Genomic DNA, 20,077 nt, shown 5'->3' on the forward strand with positions numbered 1-20,077 from the left:
CGCCTGGGCATTTTTCCTTGTGCCAACTGCACTTGAATCTGGCTTCCTGGGGAGGTCAAGCTGCAGAGTGTTGTACATTTGTCTTTTAAAGACTGAGAGGAGGGGCGCCTGGGTGGCTCAGTGGGTTGGGCCGCTGCCTTCGGCTCAGGTCATGATCCCTGGGTCCTGGGATCGAGCCCCGCATCGGGCTCTCTGCTCAGCAGGGAGCCTGCTTCCTCCTCTCTCTCTGCCTGCCTCTCTGCCTACTTGTGATCTCTCTCTGTCAAATAAATAAATAAAATCTTAAAAAAAAAAAAAAAAAAGACTGAGAGGATGCGGGCTGCTGTCTCTCTGTCTGGTGAACACAGTAAGTCATCCAGTCTCTGCCTGTCGCTGCAGCCCTGGGAGGCCCCCACTTGGAAATGCAAATGTGAAGCGAGCCTTGCCCTACAGGAATGGAGTTCAGAGACCTTTGGAGGGGGCCGCCAGAGGCTGCCCCTCCACGTCCCCTCTCCACACAGAGCTGGTCTCCGAGAAACGTGATGGATCAGCTCGTCCCAGGGCACACCAGACTCCTGAGAGGACAGGAACCAGGTTCCTCCCAGCACTGACATTATCAGAACGCCTTGGCGAGAGTGGACACCTCCCTGAGAGCTGCAGGCTGAAGCAGACGCTGTGAAGCCAAGACAGCCTCACCACCACCCAGTGGCAGGGGAAGCCGACCTGGAGATGTCCAGACTCACCAGCTGACTCAACATCAGCCCAGCAGGGCAGAGCCAAGCCCATGGCTCAGGCCGGAAGCCTCCGGGGCCCAACACCCTCCACCCTAGCACTGAGCACTGGGAGGATCTAGAAACAAGGGCCAGAATAATAGAAAGCAGAAGCCTCTAAACCCTACGCGTGAAGCCCACTCGGCAGCACCACACGGACAGTGGTCTGGGGCACACGCGTGTAGACAGCATGGGATCACGTCCGTGGCGTCGTGGCAACAATGGCAGAGTGTCCCCCCTCCCCACCCCACCGCTGGCATCACAAGTGGAACTTAAGCCTGGAGGGGGCTTCAGGGTCTTTAGACAGCTCGGGGGTCAGGCAGGCAGAGGGGAGCCCCAGCAGAGGTCTTAGGGAAGGAGGCAAGTTGGTGCTCGGGCAGCCAATCGGAGAAAGCAGAAATACACACACATTTCCAGGCAGCACAGGGGAGTGGTTGCACCAGCAAACGCAGCACAGGCTGTTCCGCTTGGAGGCACGGTCGGGGCTCTACCACGCACAACAAGGCCCTGGAGTCTTCCCGCTGGTTCCTCTGTCATACTGTGCAGGCAGCAGGCATGCAATAAACAGCGGGAAGGAGGGAGGGAGGGGCTGTAGGTCCAGGAGAGTCCAGAGGAGGGTGGCCTAGCCTGCTGCGGGTGATCAGGGCTGGCTTCCTGCAGAGGTGGCCCGTAAGGGCCCTGAAGTAGAAGCAGCCCTAGAGGGTCGTTTGCGACTAAGGGTTCCTGGAAAGTGTCCTTCACAGGCCTCGGGTCCCCAGCATGGTGGCGGCTAAGGCAAAAGCAGGTGCCAGCCCTCCTGGCATAAGCATGTCCCTACCTACCTTCTTGTCCTACAAAAGCATGTCCCTACCCTCCCTTCTTGTCCTCAGCTTCACGCAATTCCAGCATCTGGGGGTTCATTTTTAAGGAAAAGAATACAGACCTATCTTACTTTGCAAATGTTACCATGTACACTGAAAACACACCAGCCGGTGAGCACATTGGAGGGGCCCTACCCAGCCGTGAGGCCCACGCTTCTTGCTGCCCATGATACCGCTCCACCCGCAAGTGGCCTCCCCTCCCCCTGGGCCACCGGCTCGCCCAGACTCTGGCTAGCTGCACACACCCGGCAGCCGTGGCTAAAGGCCTCGTGGGCCAAGAGTTGAGCTGACCTGAAAGGCAAAGACACCCCTGACCATCGCCTCCCCAAACACGAAGCTGGAGCCGACGTCCGTGTAGCTCAGGAAGATCTGAAAGCAAAACACAAAACAAAGCAAAAGCCTGGAGGGAGGCCAGGAAGTGAGGAGGGAGAAACGGTGGCCCGGAGGCCGGGGCTGGGTGAGCTGGAGGGACCTCGCCAGCCACAGGCCTGTCTGGCAGTCCAGTAGAGGAGGGACGGCAGGCCTCCTGGGCCTCACGGGGGCCGGGGCACCAGCTGGCAGTGTGCTTTGGGAAAGCAAAGAAGACGTAGGGGAAGGCTCTCCTCGGTGGTGCCTTGTGTACCTACTTACTCCCCTCTGACCAACGGCACAGCCGCCCTCCTGTCCCCACCCCAGGCTGGTGGCCACCCTTCTGCAGAGCTGATTTTTGGTCCTGAACATGCATTGTGACTGCAGGGACAAGTCAGTTCTCTTGCCCAGACCTCAGGAGTCCCGTCTATAAAATAACGGTGGGGACCAAGGTAACAGCTCCATCTCCTCCTCCACGGCACGCGGGCAGACACACTTGGTGCCAGATCACACCGATGTCCCCAGTCCCTCCAGACGGCACAGAGAAATCCAAGCCGGCGAGGTTGGGGTGAGGTTAGCTACGCGCCCCTGATACTTTATACTTAAAAGAGTAGCTCATGATGGTTACACAATGATGTGAATGAGCTTCGTGACCCTTAAAGATGGCAAAAATGGTAGATTTCGTGGTATGTGTATTTACTACAAAAACAATGGAATTTAAAAATGGGACTTCAGCAAACTGAACATTATTTATAGGCACACACATACACAAAGGAAATCATCTGGAATTTTCTTTTTGCACTTTTAAGTGTTATAAATTCCCTATCACACATGACCGCCGAGAGCCACGTGCCTTGTGCCCAGGTTCCCTAAGAAGCTTCCTGTCCGGAGACACCCTTCCACATCACACCAGCCTCTGCAGGGACAGCTCCGTCCACACAGGTGGTGCCAGGCCCGAGGGGAGTGGCTGCCGTGCTGCTCAGACCCCAGCTGCTCATGTGGTCTGGGCCCCGGGGCACACCCATGGGCCTGGTCCCAATCCCTCCCTATGGCCTCACCACCCAGCATCCCCCAACAGAGCAGCCTCTCCTCCATTTCCTGGCAGCTCAAGATGTGTCCCAATGTTCAGAGGGCGCTGGGCCCCCGTCTACGTACCTGGATCTGGTTGCCCATCCACCGGAATGCGATAAATCCCGGTTCCGTTCTGATGACGAAGAGTCCGAGTGCAAACTGCAGCCCAAGGCCCCAGGACACAGCCCTCCAGGACACCTGCCACCCAACAGAAAGGTCCTGGTGAGCTCAGTCCGGGGGTGGGGGTGGGGTGTCTGCAGGGAACAGCACGGGATAAGGCCAGAGAGCGTGGTGTTTGGCTGGTCTGTAGGACAGAGACTGGAGCCAGCCAGAACTCTGGGCCTGTGGCCAATGGTCACCTCCACCCTGGAGTCAGAGCAGGCCACACTCTTAGCTGCCATGGGCCTGGGGCAGTGGTCAGGGATGAGGCGAGGTCTGAGGACACATGCGAGACGCGAGCAGGCTCCAGCCTGCCATGGTCCCTGGGCCTGCTCATCACTGGGTGAGCAGAGCTGGAGTTGTGGCGTCTGTCACACCTTCCCCCACCCCTGCTTCACAGGCAGGGCTTCCGGCTGCCCTGATCCCATTCCCTCGATGCTCACACCTCTGCCGGAGGGCGGCTGCTGCCTCTCGGCATTTAATGATCCTTAGTATTGGTCCCCAAACTCAGGTGTGCATGCGGATCTCTGGGAGGCTTGGCTGGAGGCTGAGGGGGACGCTGGCCACACTGTGAACCAGGGAGGGGTCCTGGCTGCCGGGGATGGCTGCAAGGCCCAGGAGGGCAGGGAGAGAAGCCCAGGCCGGGCCTGACAGCTCAGCACTCACTGCGCGGTGATGCTTGGAGCAGGCAAAGAGGAGGCTGACGAACACGCAGATTCCTGCAAAGGACACTAGCTGCTCAGGTCGCTGGGAAGTGTCCAGAACCAGCCACAACACCAAGCCCAGGCAAGCAGCGAGGGCCAGACCCCTGCAGGGGAGAGGCAGAAAGCTACCACTCTCGGCATCTCCCCACCCCCACATGATAGCACCCAGCGCTGCAGGGAAAGTGTGCTCACAGTTGATGGGAGGAGAGAAAGCTGTGTGACCTCACACAGACTGCCCGGCCTCTCTGGAAATTGGGGGGATGAAGCCAAAGACCTGCACATCTGCAGGCTGCTGAGAGGACGAGAGAGGAGAGTGCAGGGACTGAGCTTCACACAGAGCCGAGCACAGGGCTCCAGCAAGGGGCGGGAGCTCCCACAGCCGCCATGATGCTCGGCCCAGCCTGGCCAGGCTGACGGGGGGCCTGTGTGGCCCAGGACAAGGCAGTCGGCTCCGTGGGCTCTGCTCTCCGGAGGCAATAATGTCAGTCTGGGCAGGTGAGCCAAGCGCCTGAGCGCGAGGCCTAGAAGCAACCTTCACAGCCATGCTTTCCTCCCTGTGCCTGGATGGAGATGGCTTGTCCAGGAGGGCTGGGCACGGGGAGCTCAAGACCTGCCCCTCACCTGGTCATCAACTCCCTCGGAACCCCTGAGAGCGGCTAGTGTTCATGGAGCACCTACTGGATATCAGGAACTACACCGGATGTCGAGAGAGGTATGTTTCCTGCCCATTTTAGAGGTGAAGAAACTGAGGCACAGTGAGTCTGAATGACTTGGCCATAGCCGCCCATCTGAATGGTAGCAGACATGAGATTTTAACCCAGGCACCAGGAAGCAAGCCTGTCCTCTTAATTAGATCTATGCACAGCCACCAGCTGGTAAGAGGCAGACACAGGACCAGAGCCCACACGGGCCATGGCCAGAGCTCACTGCTCACTTCTGCCCGTGTTTCCAAGCACCTAACACCCCCGGGGCCACATGCACAGCTCTCGCCCCATCTCTGTGCACTTGCCTTACTATTTCTCCTCATGCTAAATCGCTTTATAAAAACTTAAGCACAGGGGAACCTGGCTGGCTCAGTCTGTAGAGCACGCAACTCTTAGTCTCAGGGTCATGAGTTCAAGCCCCACATTAGGTGTGGAGACTACTTAAAATAAAATAAAATAACAAGTGCGTGTTTGGGGTTGGGTTTTTGTTGCTGTCATTTGTTTTTAACAGTTTTGCAGAGGTACATTTGGCATATGATAAACAGAATACATTGAAAAGTACAATTAAAACATTTTTTCAAAGAAGGGCGCCTGGATGGCTCCGTTGGTTGAGCATCTGACTCTAGATTTCGGCTCAGGTCATGCTCTCAAGGTCAGGAGATCAAGCTCTGTGCCAGGCTCCACACTCAGCAGGGAGTCTGCTTGAGATTCTCTCTCCTGCCACCCCCTCCCACTTGCACACACACACACTCTCTCTCTCAAAGAGAAAAAAGCATATAATTTGATGAGTTTATGTATGACCTTGAGACTATCAGCACAATTAAGAGAGTGAACTTACCATACCCATTACCCTCAAAAGGTTCTTCCGCCCCTCTGTCATTCCTGGCCTCCTCCTCCATCCCCAGGCAACAAGTGATCTGTCCTCTGTCACTAGATTAGCTTGCATTTTCCAGGATTTTATATAAACAGGATCATCCCATACATATCCCTTTTTAACCTGATTTCTTTTGCTCAGTGTAACTATTTTGAGATTCCTCTACGTTTTTGCAGGTATCAGTGACTCATTCCTTTTTATCGCTGAGCAGTTTTCCATCGCGGGGGTGCGTCACCACTGGCTTATCTGTTCCCCAGCTGAAGGACGCTGAGGTTGTTTCCACTGCTTGGCTGTGGCCGATAAAGCTTCTATGAACTTTCAGACGTTCCAGGGCAAGTCTTTGCCCAGATGCACGCTTTCACTTTTCTTGGGTCAGTACCACTTGGGTAATGCTTGGGGGAGTGAAACGGGTGAATCACACAGGAGACCTCACTTTGTGGGAGTTTGTCAAACTGTTTCCCAAACTGACCACACAATGTTACACCCCCCACCAGCAGTATGTAATAACAGTTCCAGTTTCTCTATATTTTGGTCACTTCTGATGGTCAATCTTTCAAACTCTAGTCATTTTAGTAGACACGCAGTAGTATGTCTTTGCGGTTTGGACTTTCCTCATAACTAATGATGTTGAGCCTCTTTTCACGTGGTGATTTACAACTTACATTTCTTCTTTAATGCAATGTCTGCTCCCAGCTTGAGTCCATTCTTTAATTGGGTGGCTTTTCTTATTATCGAGTTTTGAGAGAGCTTAACAGAGTCTGGACACAAGTCCTTTGTCAAACGTGTGATTTGCAAAACTTTTCTCATAGCCATGCCTCTTCTTATTCTCTTAGACATGATTTTGAACAGAAGTTCTTAATTCTCATGAAACTCCCTTTGTCCCATTTTTTCATGGATTGTGATTTGGGTTTTGTATCTAAGAAATTTATGTTAACTCAAGGTCACAAAGATTTTCTCCTACATTTTCTTATAGAAGTTTTATAGTTCCAGGTTTCCAATCTACATTTTGTCTCCGTTTTCAGCTAATTTTCCATATACGATGGGGGCATGAATTATTATTTCGTTTCTCGTCTTCTTCCTTTTGACTATAAATATACCATTGTTGAAGCATAATTTGTTGAAATGATTACTTCTCCACTGAATTGCCTTACCATTCTTCTCAAAAGGCAATTGGCTACATATATGTGGCTCCATTTCTGGACTCTATTCGGTGCCACTGACGTATCTGTCTGTTTTAACGCTGATACCATATTGTCTTGATGAGCACAGCTTCACGTTCCAGGCTCTGTTCCCTCTAATCCTTTCTGATGGGTCTTTCCTAGGCCTTGGATGGTTTTCTCATATGCATTCACTGATCAGAACTCAGCTGTATACTCAGAGAGGACCCTCTGTGAATTTCTGGAGTTTTCTCTCTGTGCCACTGTCTTCTCTCATACTCTGTATCGTGAGCTCCCACCACCTTGGCTTCCCTGGCTTCCCAGCCCTGTATCCTCAACCCACGGAATCTGCTGGCCCACCTTGGTTCCCTTTCCCTGCACCGTGGCCTGGAAACTCTCAATGCAGTAAGTGGGGGGCAATCATAGGGCGCATCTCCCTTGTTTCCTGTTTCTCCTGGATCACTGTCTTCTGCGGCCTGATGTTAAAATATGTAAAATATTAATGTCTTAATATTTTAAGAGCTATTGTTTCGTATATTTGTTCCAGTTCTTTAGTTGTCTCTGTTACTCCATCTTGACTGGAAGCCAATACATCAAATACATGTGTTTTTTAAATTGAGACAAAATTCACATACCATACAATTTGCCCATTTAAAAGTATACAACGTATGGGATGCCTGGGTGGGTCAGTTGGTTAAGCGTCTGCCTTCGGCTCAGGTCATGATCCCAGGGTCCCGGGATCCAGTCCTGCATCAGGATCCCTGCTCAGCTGGGAGTCTGCTTCTCCTTCTCCCTCTGCCTGCCACTCACCCTGCTTGTGCTCTCTCCTTGTCTCTTTCTGTCAAAAAAATAAATAAAATCTTTCAAAAAAATAAAATAAATTATATAATATAATAGCCCTCAGTATATTCAGAGTTGTGTGACCATCACTATGATCAATTTTAGAATATTTTCATCAGCCCAAAGAAAAACCCAGCACTCTAGCCATCACGCCCAATCCTTCCATCCGCTCCTCCAACCTTAGTCGATCACTAATCTACTCTCTGTCTCTATAGATTTTCTAATTTGGACACTTCATATAAATGGTCCTTTGTGACTAGTTTCTTTCACTTCGCATAGTGTTTTCAAGCTTCGTCATTATTACTGCCAACAGCTTCCCTTTCTGTGGCCAAATAATATTCCATTATATGGATATACATATTGGAATGTATGGCAGACTAGCTAGATGATAGACTAGCCAGAGGGCAGGCCAGCTGGAAGGCAGACTAGTTCTAGGACAGACTAACTGGAGCACAGACTAGCTGGAAGACAGACTAGTTGGAAGACAGAATAGCTGAAGGGCAGACTAGCTGGAGGGCAGACTAGCTGGAGGGCAGACTAGCTGGAGGGCAGACTAGCTAGAGGACAGACTAGTTGGACAGTTGATGGACACCTGGTTTGTTTCTACCTTTGGGCTATTATAATGTTGCTATAAACATCTGTGTACAAGTTTTTGAATAGACATATGTTTTCAATTGTCAGGCATATACCTAGGAGTGGAATTGTTACATATGGTAACTCAAGTTACAATATAACTCCATGCATAATATTTTGAGGAACTGTTCTCTTTCTTTCTTTTTTTTTTTTTTTAAGATTTTATTTATTTTTTTGAGGGGGAAGAGCACATATGCACAGGGGGAGGGGCAAAGGGAGAGGGAGGAGCAGACTCCCCCTGAGCAGGGAGCCCGACATGGGGCTCAATCCCAGGACCCCAGGATCAGGACCTTAACCAAAGGCAGACGCCTAACTGACTGAGCCACCCCGGTGCCCCTGGAACTAATGTTTTCTAAAGCAGCTGCGGATTCCCATTTCTACCAGCAGTGGGTGAAGGGTTCAGGGCTTCCATAACTGGGTCAACACTTGTCACCATCTGTCTTTTTGTTATCTTCTCAGTAAATGTGAAGTGTTATCTCATGTGGTTTTGGTTTGCATTTTGTTGATGGCTGATGATAAGCACCTTTTCATGTGCTCACTGGCTATTTGTATATCTTTGGAGAAATGTCTATTCAAATCCTTTTCTCATTTTTCAGTTGAGTTGTCTTTTTATTGCTGAGCTATAATTCTATATATAAGTCCTTTATCAGATACCTAATTTGCAAATATTTTAAACCTTTCTATGGGTTGTCCTTTTACTCTCCTGATGGTATCCTTTGAATAAAAAGGCTTTTACTTTTCATAATGTCTAATTAATCTGCATGTACTTTTTATTTTTTATTTATTTATTTATTTTAACGATTTTATTTATTTATTTGACAGAGAGAGATCACAAGTAGGCAGAGAGGCAGGCAGAGAGAGAGAGAGAGAGAAGCAGGCTCCCTGCTGAGCAGAGAGCCCGATGCGGGACTCGATCCCAGGACCCTGAGATCATGACCTGAGCCGAAGGCAGCAGCTTAACCCACTGAGCCACCCAGGCGCCCTGCATGTACTTTTTAAAGAAAACCTTATTTCTATACTTCAAATAGACAACCAGTATCAATGATTTGTCACAATTAAGGTGACTGTAAAAATAAGTCCTCTCACACAGTAATAATAGTAAATATTACTAGTAATAATAGTAAAAATTAAACTATTTAATTTTTTTATTAGTATTCAACTGACACCCTTTTGTGTTTTACCAATTTTTTTTAGCTGCTCCAAAGATTACAACATGTGTCTTTAGCATAACACAATCAGAGCTAAAACTGTACTAGTTTAATAGAAGTCCAATTGTAAAAAAAAAAAAATCTATTTATGAATTTATCTTAATTATTACAAATTATAAATTTTTAAAATTTTACTCAGTTTATGTAATTCATTAATTTTAAACTTTAATTCATTTAAAATTATGAAAAATTATGATTATGGATAATAATTATTATTTATTATACATTTATATATAAATAAGATGAAAAACATGTGCTCATCCACAGGCTAGCCCAAATGATTTTGCTGTGGTACCTCCCTCGCTTAGTCACTGACATGCTTGAGCACCAGTTTTCTTTTTTTTTTTTTTAAAGAGGATTTTTTAAGAAGATTTTGTTTATTTACTTGAGAAAGAGAGAGTGGGAGACAGCATGAGAGGGGAGAAGCAGACTCCCACGGAGCTGGGAGCCCGTTGCGGGACTCGATCCTGGGACTCCATGATCACGACCAGAGCCGAAGGTGGTCGCTTAACCAACTAAGCCACCCAGGCACCCCGAGCACCAGTTTCTTTACCAATAAAATGGGAGTCCTAAAATGGACTGGGGGGCTTCAGATTTTTTTTTTTAAGCCACACAAACCTTTTTCCCGGCTAGCTTTTTATTTTTACTTTTATTTTTTGCAAACCTCAGTTTATAAAACAGATAAAATAGTGCTTCCTAGTTGAAATGGAGATGGGGGGGGTTGATGTTATCCCCTCCAATCTCTCCCACTGTATGTGGCACCTTCAAGAGTTCTAGACCTCTAAGGAACCCAGTTTGAAAACCAGGGGATCTCAGACTATTGTCCAGGAACACAGCTGGCTGCATGAGAATCTCCTGGCGGTTCACTAAGGCTCCCGGGAGGCAAGCAGAGTGGTGTGTGCTCCATTGCCCAGGAACACCCAGGTGGGGCAAGGACCGAGGCCCCCTCACCCAGGCCAGCGGTGACCCAGGGGCCTTGGCCACGGCCCGCCCACCCTGCCTGGGGCTCTGAGCTCACTCACCTCTCAAACCAGAGGCCCAGGCGGTCACGTCCCAGAGGCTCCACACACCTCCGCAGTGGGGGCCCCAGCAGTCTGTTCAGCAGGCCGTGGGCGAGGACAGTGAGCCCCACACAGGTGAGGACGAACAGTGCCAGGGCCCTCTGGAAATCCAGGAGGCTGGCAATCAGCAGGAAGGCAGCAAACGCTGGGAGCGGGGGAATGAACGAGAGAGGGGTCAATGACAATGACACGGGTCGCCCTACCCCCCAGGTCCACTTTGTCCCACCCAGAGCACAGAGGACCTCTGAGCCTCAGCTGCCTCATCTGGAGTTGGGGACAGCCGTCTCTGCTGTGCTGGAGGGTTGGTCCGGAGTCACCGAGGAAGGTGTGTGGAGGGGCTGTGAACCTGCTGACTGGCTACCAGGGACGCGGGTATGTAAGGAGGGGGCTCCGAGGGCCTGCTCTGTCCCAGACCGCACGAGCGAGGTTCCACGGCGAGCAGAGACAGACAGGTCAGTCACTCCGGGGAGGAGTTCACTCAGGTGTGCCAGGATCCTACTCTGAAAATACGGACGGTTTTCCTCCTAGAATTTCCTGCACCCTGCTCGCTCCTCTCCTCTTCGAGTCACTAAGTCAACCTGTGCTCTGCCTCGAGAAAGGAATAGGACAGTGCAGAGCAGAGCAGAGGGAAAAAGGTCTCCCCTGCCTTACGGATTTCAGAAGTCAGCGCCCCTGAAGAATGGAAAGGACTTACGGTTCTTCCACGGGGTAAAAATTGGAGTGTGTGTTAAGTAGAAGTCTTACCCTACTCCCTCTGCTGCCAGACTTGTCAGAGGATACTAGCTGGAGGGCAGACTAGCCAGAGGGCAGACCAGTTGGAGGACAGACTAGCTCAGCAGGTCAGGACCTGGGGGACCCCTGAGGAAAGGGGTGAAGGGATAGTCCACATTGCTAGAAATTAAGTTCCTATCACCGAAACGGAACAGGAGTCGAGTTCTAAGAAAGCCAGCTCCCTACCCCTCACACCGAGGCCTGTGGCCTGGGCCTCCGACCTACACAGGTGTCACGGGGGGCACTCTGGTGTGGCTCTGCAGGGCAGGGCTGGGACGCAGGGCCAGGGAGGTTGTGGGAGGTTGAGGGAGGGGCAGCTGGGGCGGGAGGGGGCCGCCCTCAGCACCTCACAGCCTCCAACCACCCGCAGCCAGGTCTGTGCTGATCCCCAGGTAGAGACGCGGCCAGCAAAGCAGGGTGACTTACACCCGCAGGGAACTGAGCTTAAATTCCTACCTAGGTCCGTCTGCCTCTGAGAGGGGGCGATATGGACAAGTCCCCGGACGGGGCGTGGAGAGATGTGTCCTCGGAGTTGTTTGTGTTCTTCTAGGGTCTGTAAACCCCTCTGGGGACAGGACGCGTCTGCTCTCACTCTGAGCCCATGTGGTCCAGTGATGTCCAGCCCACTTTAGCGGTGGGAGCCCAGGGAGGGGCACGCAATGCAATCAAAGACCGCTGGTGACCTAGCCAGCAAGAGGGACTTCTTCTGAGACTGGGGACCCCAAGGCCCTCTGTCAGTGAGCGGCCAGGGCTATCTCCACACCCACAGAGAGAGCCCACGCGAGGGGAGGACCCCGACAGCTCAGACACACGGTGACAGAACATAACCTTCTAGCTCTGCCACACCTATGCCCAGAAAGTACGCACAGGGCCTCAACAGAAAAGACCCCGTTCGGTCAAGTTATCAAACAGCGGGAGACAATGTGGAGAAAATCGAGAGCGGGCGTTGTAAAGGACCATTTACTGACTGACAGCCACGACAAAGGCGCGAGAGGGTGAGACAGGTCATTTTCATGATCTTCCTCAATCATTTCTTTCCTTTTTAAAAGAATTTATTTACTTATTCAAGGAGGGGGAGGGCAGAGGGAGAGAGGTTCAAGCAGACGCCCTGCTGAGCAGGGAGGGTCTCGAGCTCTGGACCCTGACATCGGGATCTGAGCCTCAGTCCTGGGCTGGAGGCTTAACCGGCGGAGCCGCCAGCTGCTCCTACTTCAATCATTTCTTCAGCAGAAGCCAGTGTGAGTCTGAGTGGGGGTGGAAGCAAGCGGGCAGAGAAGGCCGGGCTCAGATCCTGCCGAAAGAAGACTTCACGGTCTCAGGCATCTCTAGAAGGAAGCTCCGAGGGGCCACGAACCAGCCCCTCTCAGCAGACAACCCTGCTTTCACTTCCAACACGGAGACCCCGGCCCTGGCCATCATGGCGCTCTGCGTCCTCTCCCTGCCTGGCCCCCTGTCGGGGGTCTCTGCCGCCACACCCACACCCTCTCCACTTTCTACCTGCAGGACGAGGTGACCTGCCCCTCCACGCGGGCCCCTTGCCCTCCTCCCCTAGGTCTAGGGGGCTGCCCTCCACCTGCCATCTGTCTCCTCGCCCTTCCCCTTCTTTCTATGCCCCCTCCCCCCACCTCAGCTCACAAACGTGGTCCAAGGGTCTCGTGTCTCCAACACACACCTTCCCTGACACTGTCACACCCTGCTTGTTAACATTCCCACCTGTCCTCGTAAAGAATCCCTCGGAAAGATGTCTGTCCTTGCTGTCCGCCCTGCGTCACCTCCCATTCACTCCCATCCAGCCCCCGAGTGACCTGCTTGGTCACTAAATCCCCCGGCCACCGCCCCGTCCCTGTCCCACAGACCCACTTTCCGCAGAGGAGCCCTCCACCTCTCCTGACCACCCCTACCCCCGGGGCTCCTGGGTCCCCCGTCCCCCACCCCCATCCCCACACCCCCCCAGGCTCGCTCTGCCCCCTCCTCTGCCAACGCCCTCTGTGCAGCTGGTCCCCAGACTGCGCGCTTCTCCATTCATTCTCCAGGCGTCCCTGGGGACCCCCTCCCTTCCTCCAAGGCCTGGCTGTGGTGCCTTCAGCACCCTGTTCCAAACAACTGGCCATCCCTCCACCTGACCAAGCTGCCTACTCCCGTGCTCCCCGGCTGTGGAGGTCCCATCACGCACCCGACCGCCTGAGTAGAACGCCAAGGCACCCCGGATTCCAGGGCGTCCTTCACCCTGCACATTCGCTGGGCTCCCAGGTTTGCTGGAGAAGTAGATTCCCGAGGGCCTCCCCGTCCCCTACACTCCGTCTTCCCGCCCATGGACGGCCGCCCTCACCACCTCCTCGTCCTCCCTGTCTGCCTCTCCCAGGCTTCCCCAGCGTGGATCCTGCCCAACGCCTGCCTGTTCAATCTCTCAGTGGCGCTCTCTGGCTCTGGGGTAACATTCAGGTCCCCGAGCAGCCTGCCCGCACTGTGCCGGGCTTCGCCTCTGCTCCTGGGGCTCCTGCATGGAGTGCTTCCTCACCCCTTATCGTCTGGCTGCTTCACCTGGCTGGCTCCTGTTCGACTGCTGAGGCCTGAATGTCACCTCCTCCTGGAAGTCCTCCCCGATCACTCCCATCCCTCCTCGGTGTTCCAAGCTGGCTGGCTGCGTCATGGGGAAATATTAGCTCCCCTCTCCCTGACTGAGCAGAGAGGGCCTTGGGGACAAGACCTGATCTGTCTTCCTTCCGCTATCCCAGCTTCTAGCCTGGAGCCGGCCCTGTGTGGGGTGGTGAATTATTGGAGAAGTGGGTGCACTGGGACATGGGTGACTGGGTGGTGGGTGCTGGTAGGGGGCCTGGGGGGAGGGGTATGGCTGTCTCCCAGGTGGGGCGGGGCCCCAGGCTCACCAGCACAGAGCAGGCCGGTGCAGATCCATCGACAGAGCGGCGCGTGCTCCCTGCAGAAGCGTCGGGCCCTCAGGGCTGGCGACAGGCTCCTCCTGTGGGGGGACCGGCAGGGTCCGCCAGGGGCCCCAGACCCCTCCTGCCAACACCTCAGGCAGAAGCCACTCAGGCACACCCCCAGCGAGGTGCAGGCGTGGGCCAAGCGGGGCGCCGGCCTCGACATCACAGGACCCCAGAGCCAACTGAGGAATGGCCCGGAGCGGCCGCGCCGCCTACCCCAGAACACGGCCCCCAGGCTCGGGAGGGATGTGACCCCGATGCTGAGGCGAATCGGCCGCTGCAGACATGCGCGAACCAGGACCCACCTGTCTGCGGAGCCCGGGGTTGGTGGGGGAGGCTGCCAGCTCCGCATTCTTCCTGGGGACGGGAGACTCACCACCTGGGTCGCAGCCCCTCGCAGCCTGTGAAAGCCCGCTCCATGCCCGCAGTGCCCCCCAGCACCCACCTTCCTGGCCCAGTGCAAATGCCAGCCCTTGCCTGGTCACCGGGCCACCTGTCTATTCCTGGGAGGAAAGGCGGGCACTGGGATGGCCTCTGGGGCCCCACAGGCTGGGCACGGAGGAGGTGCTCACTTCAGCCACCAGCTGCTGTTTTAGGGACGCCCCTTTTGTCCCTGTCCCCAACTCTAGCCTCCTAAGGGAAGCAGCCTTTCCCCACCTCCCCTCCACCACCCTCCTCCTCCCGCTCTCCTCAGCTCAGGATCTGGCCAGTGGGGACCCGTGCGAGCCTGGGCATCCAGAGACCGAGTTCTAGGCTCCCACTTGGTGCCTGTGTGACCAGGGCCAGTCTCTCTTCCTCTCAGGGCTTCAGCCACCCCATGGGAAATGAGGGGACCAGATCAGTTCAGGGGGTTTCAAACCAAGCCTGGAGGTTCCCAGCGATGCCCCAGAGACTAAATGGGGTAGCAGGTAGATGGAGAGGTTGGGGGTGGGTCAGGCTGCTTCCGGGCCCCCAGCCAGCTTCAGTCAGAACAGCCCCACAGGATATACTGAGGTCCCTGCAGGGATTTTGTTCCAGCCACTTCAAGGCAGGTTGGGAGCTCCTGGCCTGGGTCACCCCTGCCCACAGTGCTCATTGGTTGGCTAAAGCATGTTTGCTCCTTTCTTTGACAAAGGTTCTGGGAGTCCCTCCCTATTGTCAAGCAGACCAGGTTCCTGTCCCTGCTCCCCACAGTGACTTCCGCCCCAGGCCAGGGTCCCTCCTGGAGACCACCTACCAGCCTGAGAAGGGCTCCGGGCGGGCCTCCGTCCAGCTGTCCCCACCCTCTGCAGGACTTAAGACGTTGCCAGGGGTCCGGCCTTCCTCCTAAAGCCACCAGAGAGGGACCAGTGAGAGCAGAGAGAGACCCTGGCTGGTACCTGCATGACCATGGGCACCTCAGGAGGGGGCTGGGGTGGCGGCTGGGCTTTCACACAGGAAGTCATTAGAGGACAACTTCATTAAATTCTGCAAAGCACACATTGACTGCCTACTGTGGGCTGGGCTCATTATCAGACACATCCTTCCCTCAGGGAGCCCATAGTCTGCACGCAGGAGGGACCCTGGAAGCTCAATGGCAGCCAGTTGGGGAAGCCGCAGGTGGGGCCAACTCATGGCATGGCCCCAGGATGCCATCTGCCCTCCGTTTGTCTGCGGAGTTGTGTTTTGGGGGGTAGAAGGGCTCCTCTTACAGAGGACAGTGTGAAAGGAACACCCCGGGGCTGCACATGGTGCTGAAGGGGCAGGGGCATGTGTTGGGAATGGTGGGGGGTGGGAAAAGGGTGCCATATTTAGCTCCAGAGTTCTGGGGGGGTGGGCCTCTACTTGGCCATTCCAGAGCGAGGACAAGATGGCCAGCTTTTCAAAGGCGGTAGCCCCAAAAGAGCTCCACCCCCACCCCACCTCTGATCACATGGTCTCTCCTTGTTTCTTAGCTCACTGCTCAAACCTCCCTTCCAACCAGGGCAGGTAGTCCCAGCACACCACAAGGGCACAATGAGCGAAATAAAGGGGCTGCTCGGTGTGGAGGAGGCCAACATGTTGTGGGGGGTTCCCCAAGTTTTCAAACAAAGACGTGGGGGAGGGGTGAAGGAAGATGGTGAGCAAAGGGCCCTCTCACAAGCCAAAATAGGGAAGGGGAAGGAGACAGACCAGGCTTTCCAAGAACTCAGCCCCCATGTTCTCCAGACCATTAGCCACAGATGTGAGCGAGATGGACTCTCCTGGTTTTGGTGTCTTGTCTTCCATGTGTCAGACCTTCTAGCTGAAAGACAAAGTCAGGACCCAAAGCTGAAAGCAGAAGGTGAGGCAGGACCCAGGGAGGGGGCCTGGAGAAGGCAGGGGGATGGGAGACGGATGGAAATGGGGAGTGGACACCTGGTGCTGCTTCGATCATCCCAGAGCTCAACCCTCCTTGTGCCTGGGGGCGCCCCAGAGGAAGGCGCCTCTTCCTGCACTCGCTTCTGAACCCGGGGGGCCCAAGCCCTTGCAAATTCTGTCCATCTCATGGGGAGGTCAAAGAAGGGATTCTGTAAAAGAGGCTCTAGCTTTCAGCACTCCCACAGCAGGTTAATGACTAAAGCAGTCACTAAGGGATAGCTTCACCATATTATGCTCTCCATTCTCTGAAAGCTGGAAAAATAATATCCCAAAGACTCTTCCAGGACCTGGATCCAACCAGACCTGAAACTAGCCCTTCCACTGGACTTTTCAATTCTGAGAGCCAACATAGTCCTTTTTTCCCCTCAAGTTCATAGGCTTTACTCATCTGAATAAGAGCCCGAGTTAAGGCCCCATCTCTCTCCACTCCTGTCTCCCCTCTGTTTCTTCCCCTTGGGGAGCACCCTACTCGATCCAAACCCCAGCCTGGTTAAGCTCACACGGTGAGAAGCACATACACATGGGTGCCCACGCGAGCAAGGAGACGTGTGCAAGCACACAGACAGGCAGAGCCCAGGAGTACCTAGCTACCAGTGCACACACGCAGACGCACAGCCACCAGAGACAGGCAGGACCCCCGTCCTACTCACGTATTTGTGGTGAACGAGTTACTTTCGTGCCTGGACAGGAGCGTGTATTTCCACGGGGACAAGATGACTTTGACCTGCTTGCACTTCGGCCCGTCTTCTCTTTTCAGTCCCGGTTCCTGGGCAGAGTCCAGAACCCTGGAAGTTGGGCCTCCCACCTAGCTCCGTCCAGTGCCCTCTCCAGAGCCCGGGGCGGTGGCCAGGGCAGGGACCCCAACCGCTCTCAGAGAGAAGGGACACAGAGCCCGTGGGTCCCACTCTGGGCCTGGCCTGCTGGGCTCCTGCTTTTAAACTTCATCTGCCTTCCTCCTGTGAGATGCCCTCCTGTCTACTCTCCCCGGGTCCCACAGGGGCCCACCTCTTCCAGGAAGCCTGTCTTCACTATTCTCATTCTTTGAGGTTCGCCCCCACCCAGCCCGGGGCCTGCTTCTCCACCGGCCCTCGAGGTCACCCAGGCTGGAGGATCATGTGTGTTTGCTTGTCATCTCACATCTCCCCAGGGCCCCTTCCTCACGGAATTAGTGATTCTGACAGCAAGCTCTTTCCCTGCGCTCAAAGGTAAGGAAACCAGGCTGCTGTCACAAACAGCGACGGCGGCTCATGTCCAAGCCTCCAAAACGGCCGGACGACGGAATGAAATGACATAGTTTGGCCGCCTTTCTTCTTTCCTCCTTCCCAACCCCTCCCTTTCTCTCTCTCTCTTTCTTTCTTTCTTTTCTTTCCTTTCTTTCTCATATAAGTAATTTGTTTCTTTTTCTTTCTTTTTTTTTCAAATTTTTATTTAAATTCCAGTTAGTTAACATGCCATGTAATCATTTCTTTCTTTCTTCTTCTTCTTCTTTTGTTTTTTTAGCCAACACCTAAGCAAAAGTATGTGAAGTCAAGGGCCAAACACATTAATGTTTCAGTCCCCCAACTAAACATTAAACTGTTCTGACAGGGTGGACGACATGTCTTTAATAATTAATAATGTGCACTCAGGACCAAACCCCATGTAATGCATAAACATTTCCTGGTAACACAGGCTGGAGGGTTACCTGCGTACACCGGTTGTTCTAGATGTTTGGAGAGGGTGATGGATGGGGGGAGGTGCCCCTTGTCTTTAAAAACATTTTTTGTCCATCGCTGTGATTACCAAAGCATTACATGTGCTTCATGGAACACTGTGTAGAGATAAACAGACAACAGCCAGTTAAAGACCCCTTGAGGCTGAACCCCCTGAAGGTGACCTGGAGTCTGTGGGGTTGTTCTCCAGACTTTTCCTTTATGTTATTGCTTTTTCAAAGGAGCCTGAGACTACACCAGCTTTCTTGCCATCTGGGGCAGAGATCCACACCCTGCCCCACTCTGTTGGGGACTCCTGTGTTGCCTTGATTGTAAACTCAGTGTCTACGGCATCACCTGGCTTATCCTAAAGGACGCCCGTCTCCGTGGGCGGCCCCCCAGGGAAGGGCTTGGAGCCGTCCCAGCAGAGGGCCTGGTCAAGCCCCGGTGAGGCTGCACCTGCTTCTCTGTTTCTGCCTGCTTCTAGCCTCTTCCCCCTCCCCTCCCCTCCAACTCCCCCTTCCTCCTCCCTCTTCGCCTCCCCCCTTCTCTCTTGGTTTCTCTTGGCGCCCAGAGGAAAGCCACAGGGTAGAGCTCAGCCAGCAGCAGCCAAGCTTGCTGCCAAACATTCCCTATGCTGCACCTAAAACCCTTGACATTTTTGTGTGCCCTGATCTAAAGCACGGATTTCATAGGCAGTGTGTCATGGTTTGAATCCTGAGCTAGACCCTAAAGACTCTGAAAGTTAACTTGTTTCTTTCAAGTTAATATGGGGGGTTACAGTACCTACCTCGGAAATAAATATTGATGGGGCTTCAAGGAGCTAACGCAGGGGAGGTGTTTGGCAGAGAGCCTGGTGCCATCAGGCTGGCGGGTGTCACCACTGTCACAGGGTCCATCTCGGGGATGCCTTGACACTGCTTACCTTCTCCAAGCTGAGAGAGTCTGGAGGAGTGACCCCAGATCGCCTCAAGTGATCCTGGATCCCAGAAGTCAAATACTTTTTTTAGGTGGAATTTGGCCGAGAGCCCCAGGCTAGGGGTTGGGAAGCTGGATAGGTTGGGGTGAGCAGTTCCCACATCCCCGGGGAAAAACCCAGAGCTGGAGGACCTTGGGCATCCTGGCTGTCCCCACCCTCTGGCTGAGTGACCTCAGCTGGCCCTCTGCATGCCTGCTTCCTGAGGAGGTGGTCTCGGAGGTCTGTCCCCTCATGGGGTCAGCAATGGGGGAGGGAAGCCTGGGACTGAGCTGAGGACGCTGGGTCCAGGGCACAGGCAAGGACCACATCTCTCTCGGTCTCTATCTACCTACTTTCCCATATCGGTGGTGTGTGTGTGTGTGTGTGTGTGTGTGTGTGTTTTCCCTTCCAATCAAAACAAAACAGCACTTGAAAGGATTTGCACGGAAGAGCCTGCTCTGCCTCTCACACCCCCAACCCCTCTGTCAGAGGCAGCCACACACCTGTTTCTGGTGTTCTTTCCCTGGGGCCACTTCCTGTGTCGGGGGAATTCTTGGCCAGAGCGGGGAGAGCATCCTTCTCCCTGCCAGGCTCTGAGAGAAGAAAGAGAACGTTCGTAGGGCCGGTGAGTGAGCTGTTCCGAACGGTCAGAGGCAGACGTTACCAGAAGGTGTGTTCCCCGGTCTCTCATCTTATGACTGTGCTCACACTCCGGCTCTTCCCAGACGAGGCCCTTCTGTGGCACCGTTTCCCGTGTCCAGGCCGTACACAACAAGAGAGGCTCTCGCTGTCAGATTCCATAAACAGGAGCTTGTCATCCTTCTCTCCTAAACCTGCTTCTGTCTCTTACTCCTCAGCCGGTTGACGGAAAGGACAGCCGGTGATGCCATACGACGTTTCCTGTCCTCGGGGCGCTGAGAGATGGGCTTCCTATAGTCGTGGCAGAAATATTCCCAACTCGAAGGCACATACAAATTCTAGATACACAG

General features: G+C 53.8%; 1 protein-coding gene across 3 annotated transcripts in view; it reads right to left on the minus strand.

Moving 5' to 3' along the window:
- Positions 1 to 18,242, minus strand: part of SLC28A1 (solute carrier family 28 member 1) — a 44,890-nt gene extending 26,648 nt beyond the window's left edge. Inside the window, exons 1-9 of one of the 3 annotated variants that reach the window (XM_004763688.3) lie at positions 18,124 to 18,242; positions 17,090 to 17,205; positions 16,212 to 16,323; positions 15,298 to 15,386; positions 14,025 to 14,116; positions 10,330 to 10,513; positions 3,854 to 3,995; positions 3,113 to 3,226; positions 1,901 to 1,978 (exon numbers count right to left, since the gene is read on the minus strand). In XM_004763688.3, the coding sequence (XP_004763745.1) occupies positions 1,901 to 1,978; positions 3,113 to 3,226; positions 3,854 to 3,995; positions 10,330 to 10,513; positions 14,025 to 14,116; positions 15,298 to 15,386; positions 16,212 to 16,307 (795 nt within the window). In that variant the 5' untranslated portion in view covers positions 16,308 to 16,323; positions 17,090 to 17,205; positions 18,124 to 18,242. Of the gene's footprint in view, positions 1 to 1,900; positions 1,979 to 3,112; positions 3,227 to 3,853; positions 3,996 to 10,329; positions 10,514 to 14,024; positions 14,117 to 14,386; positions 15,079 to 15,297; positions 15,387 to 16,211; positions 16,324 to 17,089; positions 17,646 to 18,123 lie in introns of those variants that run through there. The other 2 variants (XM_045067259.1, XM_013062039.2) reach the window with 2 other exon arrangements.
- Positions 18,243 to 20,077: the final 1,835 nt, after the last annotated feature.

The sequence above is a fragment of the Mustela putorius genome, unplaced genomic scaffold (assembly GCF_011764305.1).
Source record: "Mustela putorius furo isolate JIRA1106 unplaced genomic scaffold, ASM1176430v1.1 tig00003875_pilon_pilon_pilon, whole genome shotgun sequence".
In the NCBI taxonomy this organism is placed as follows: Eukaryota; Metazoa; Chordata; class Mammalia; order Carnivora; family Mustelidae; genus Mustela; species Mustela putorius.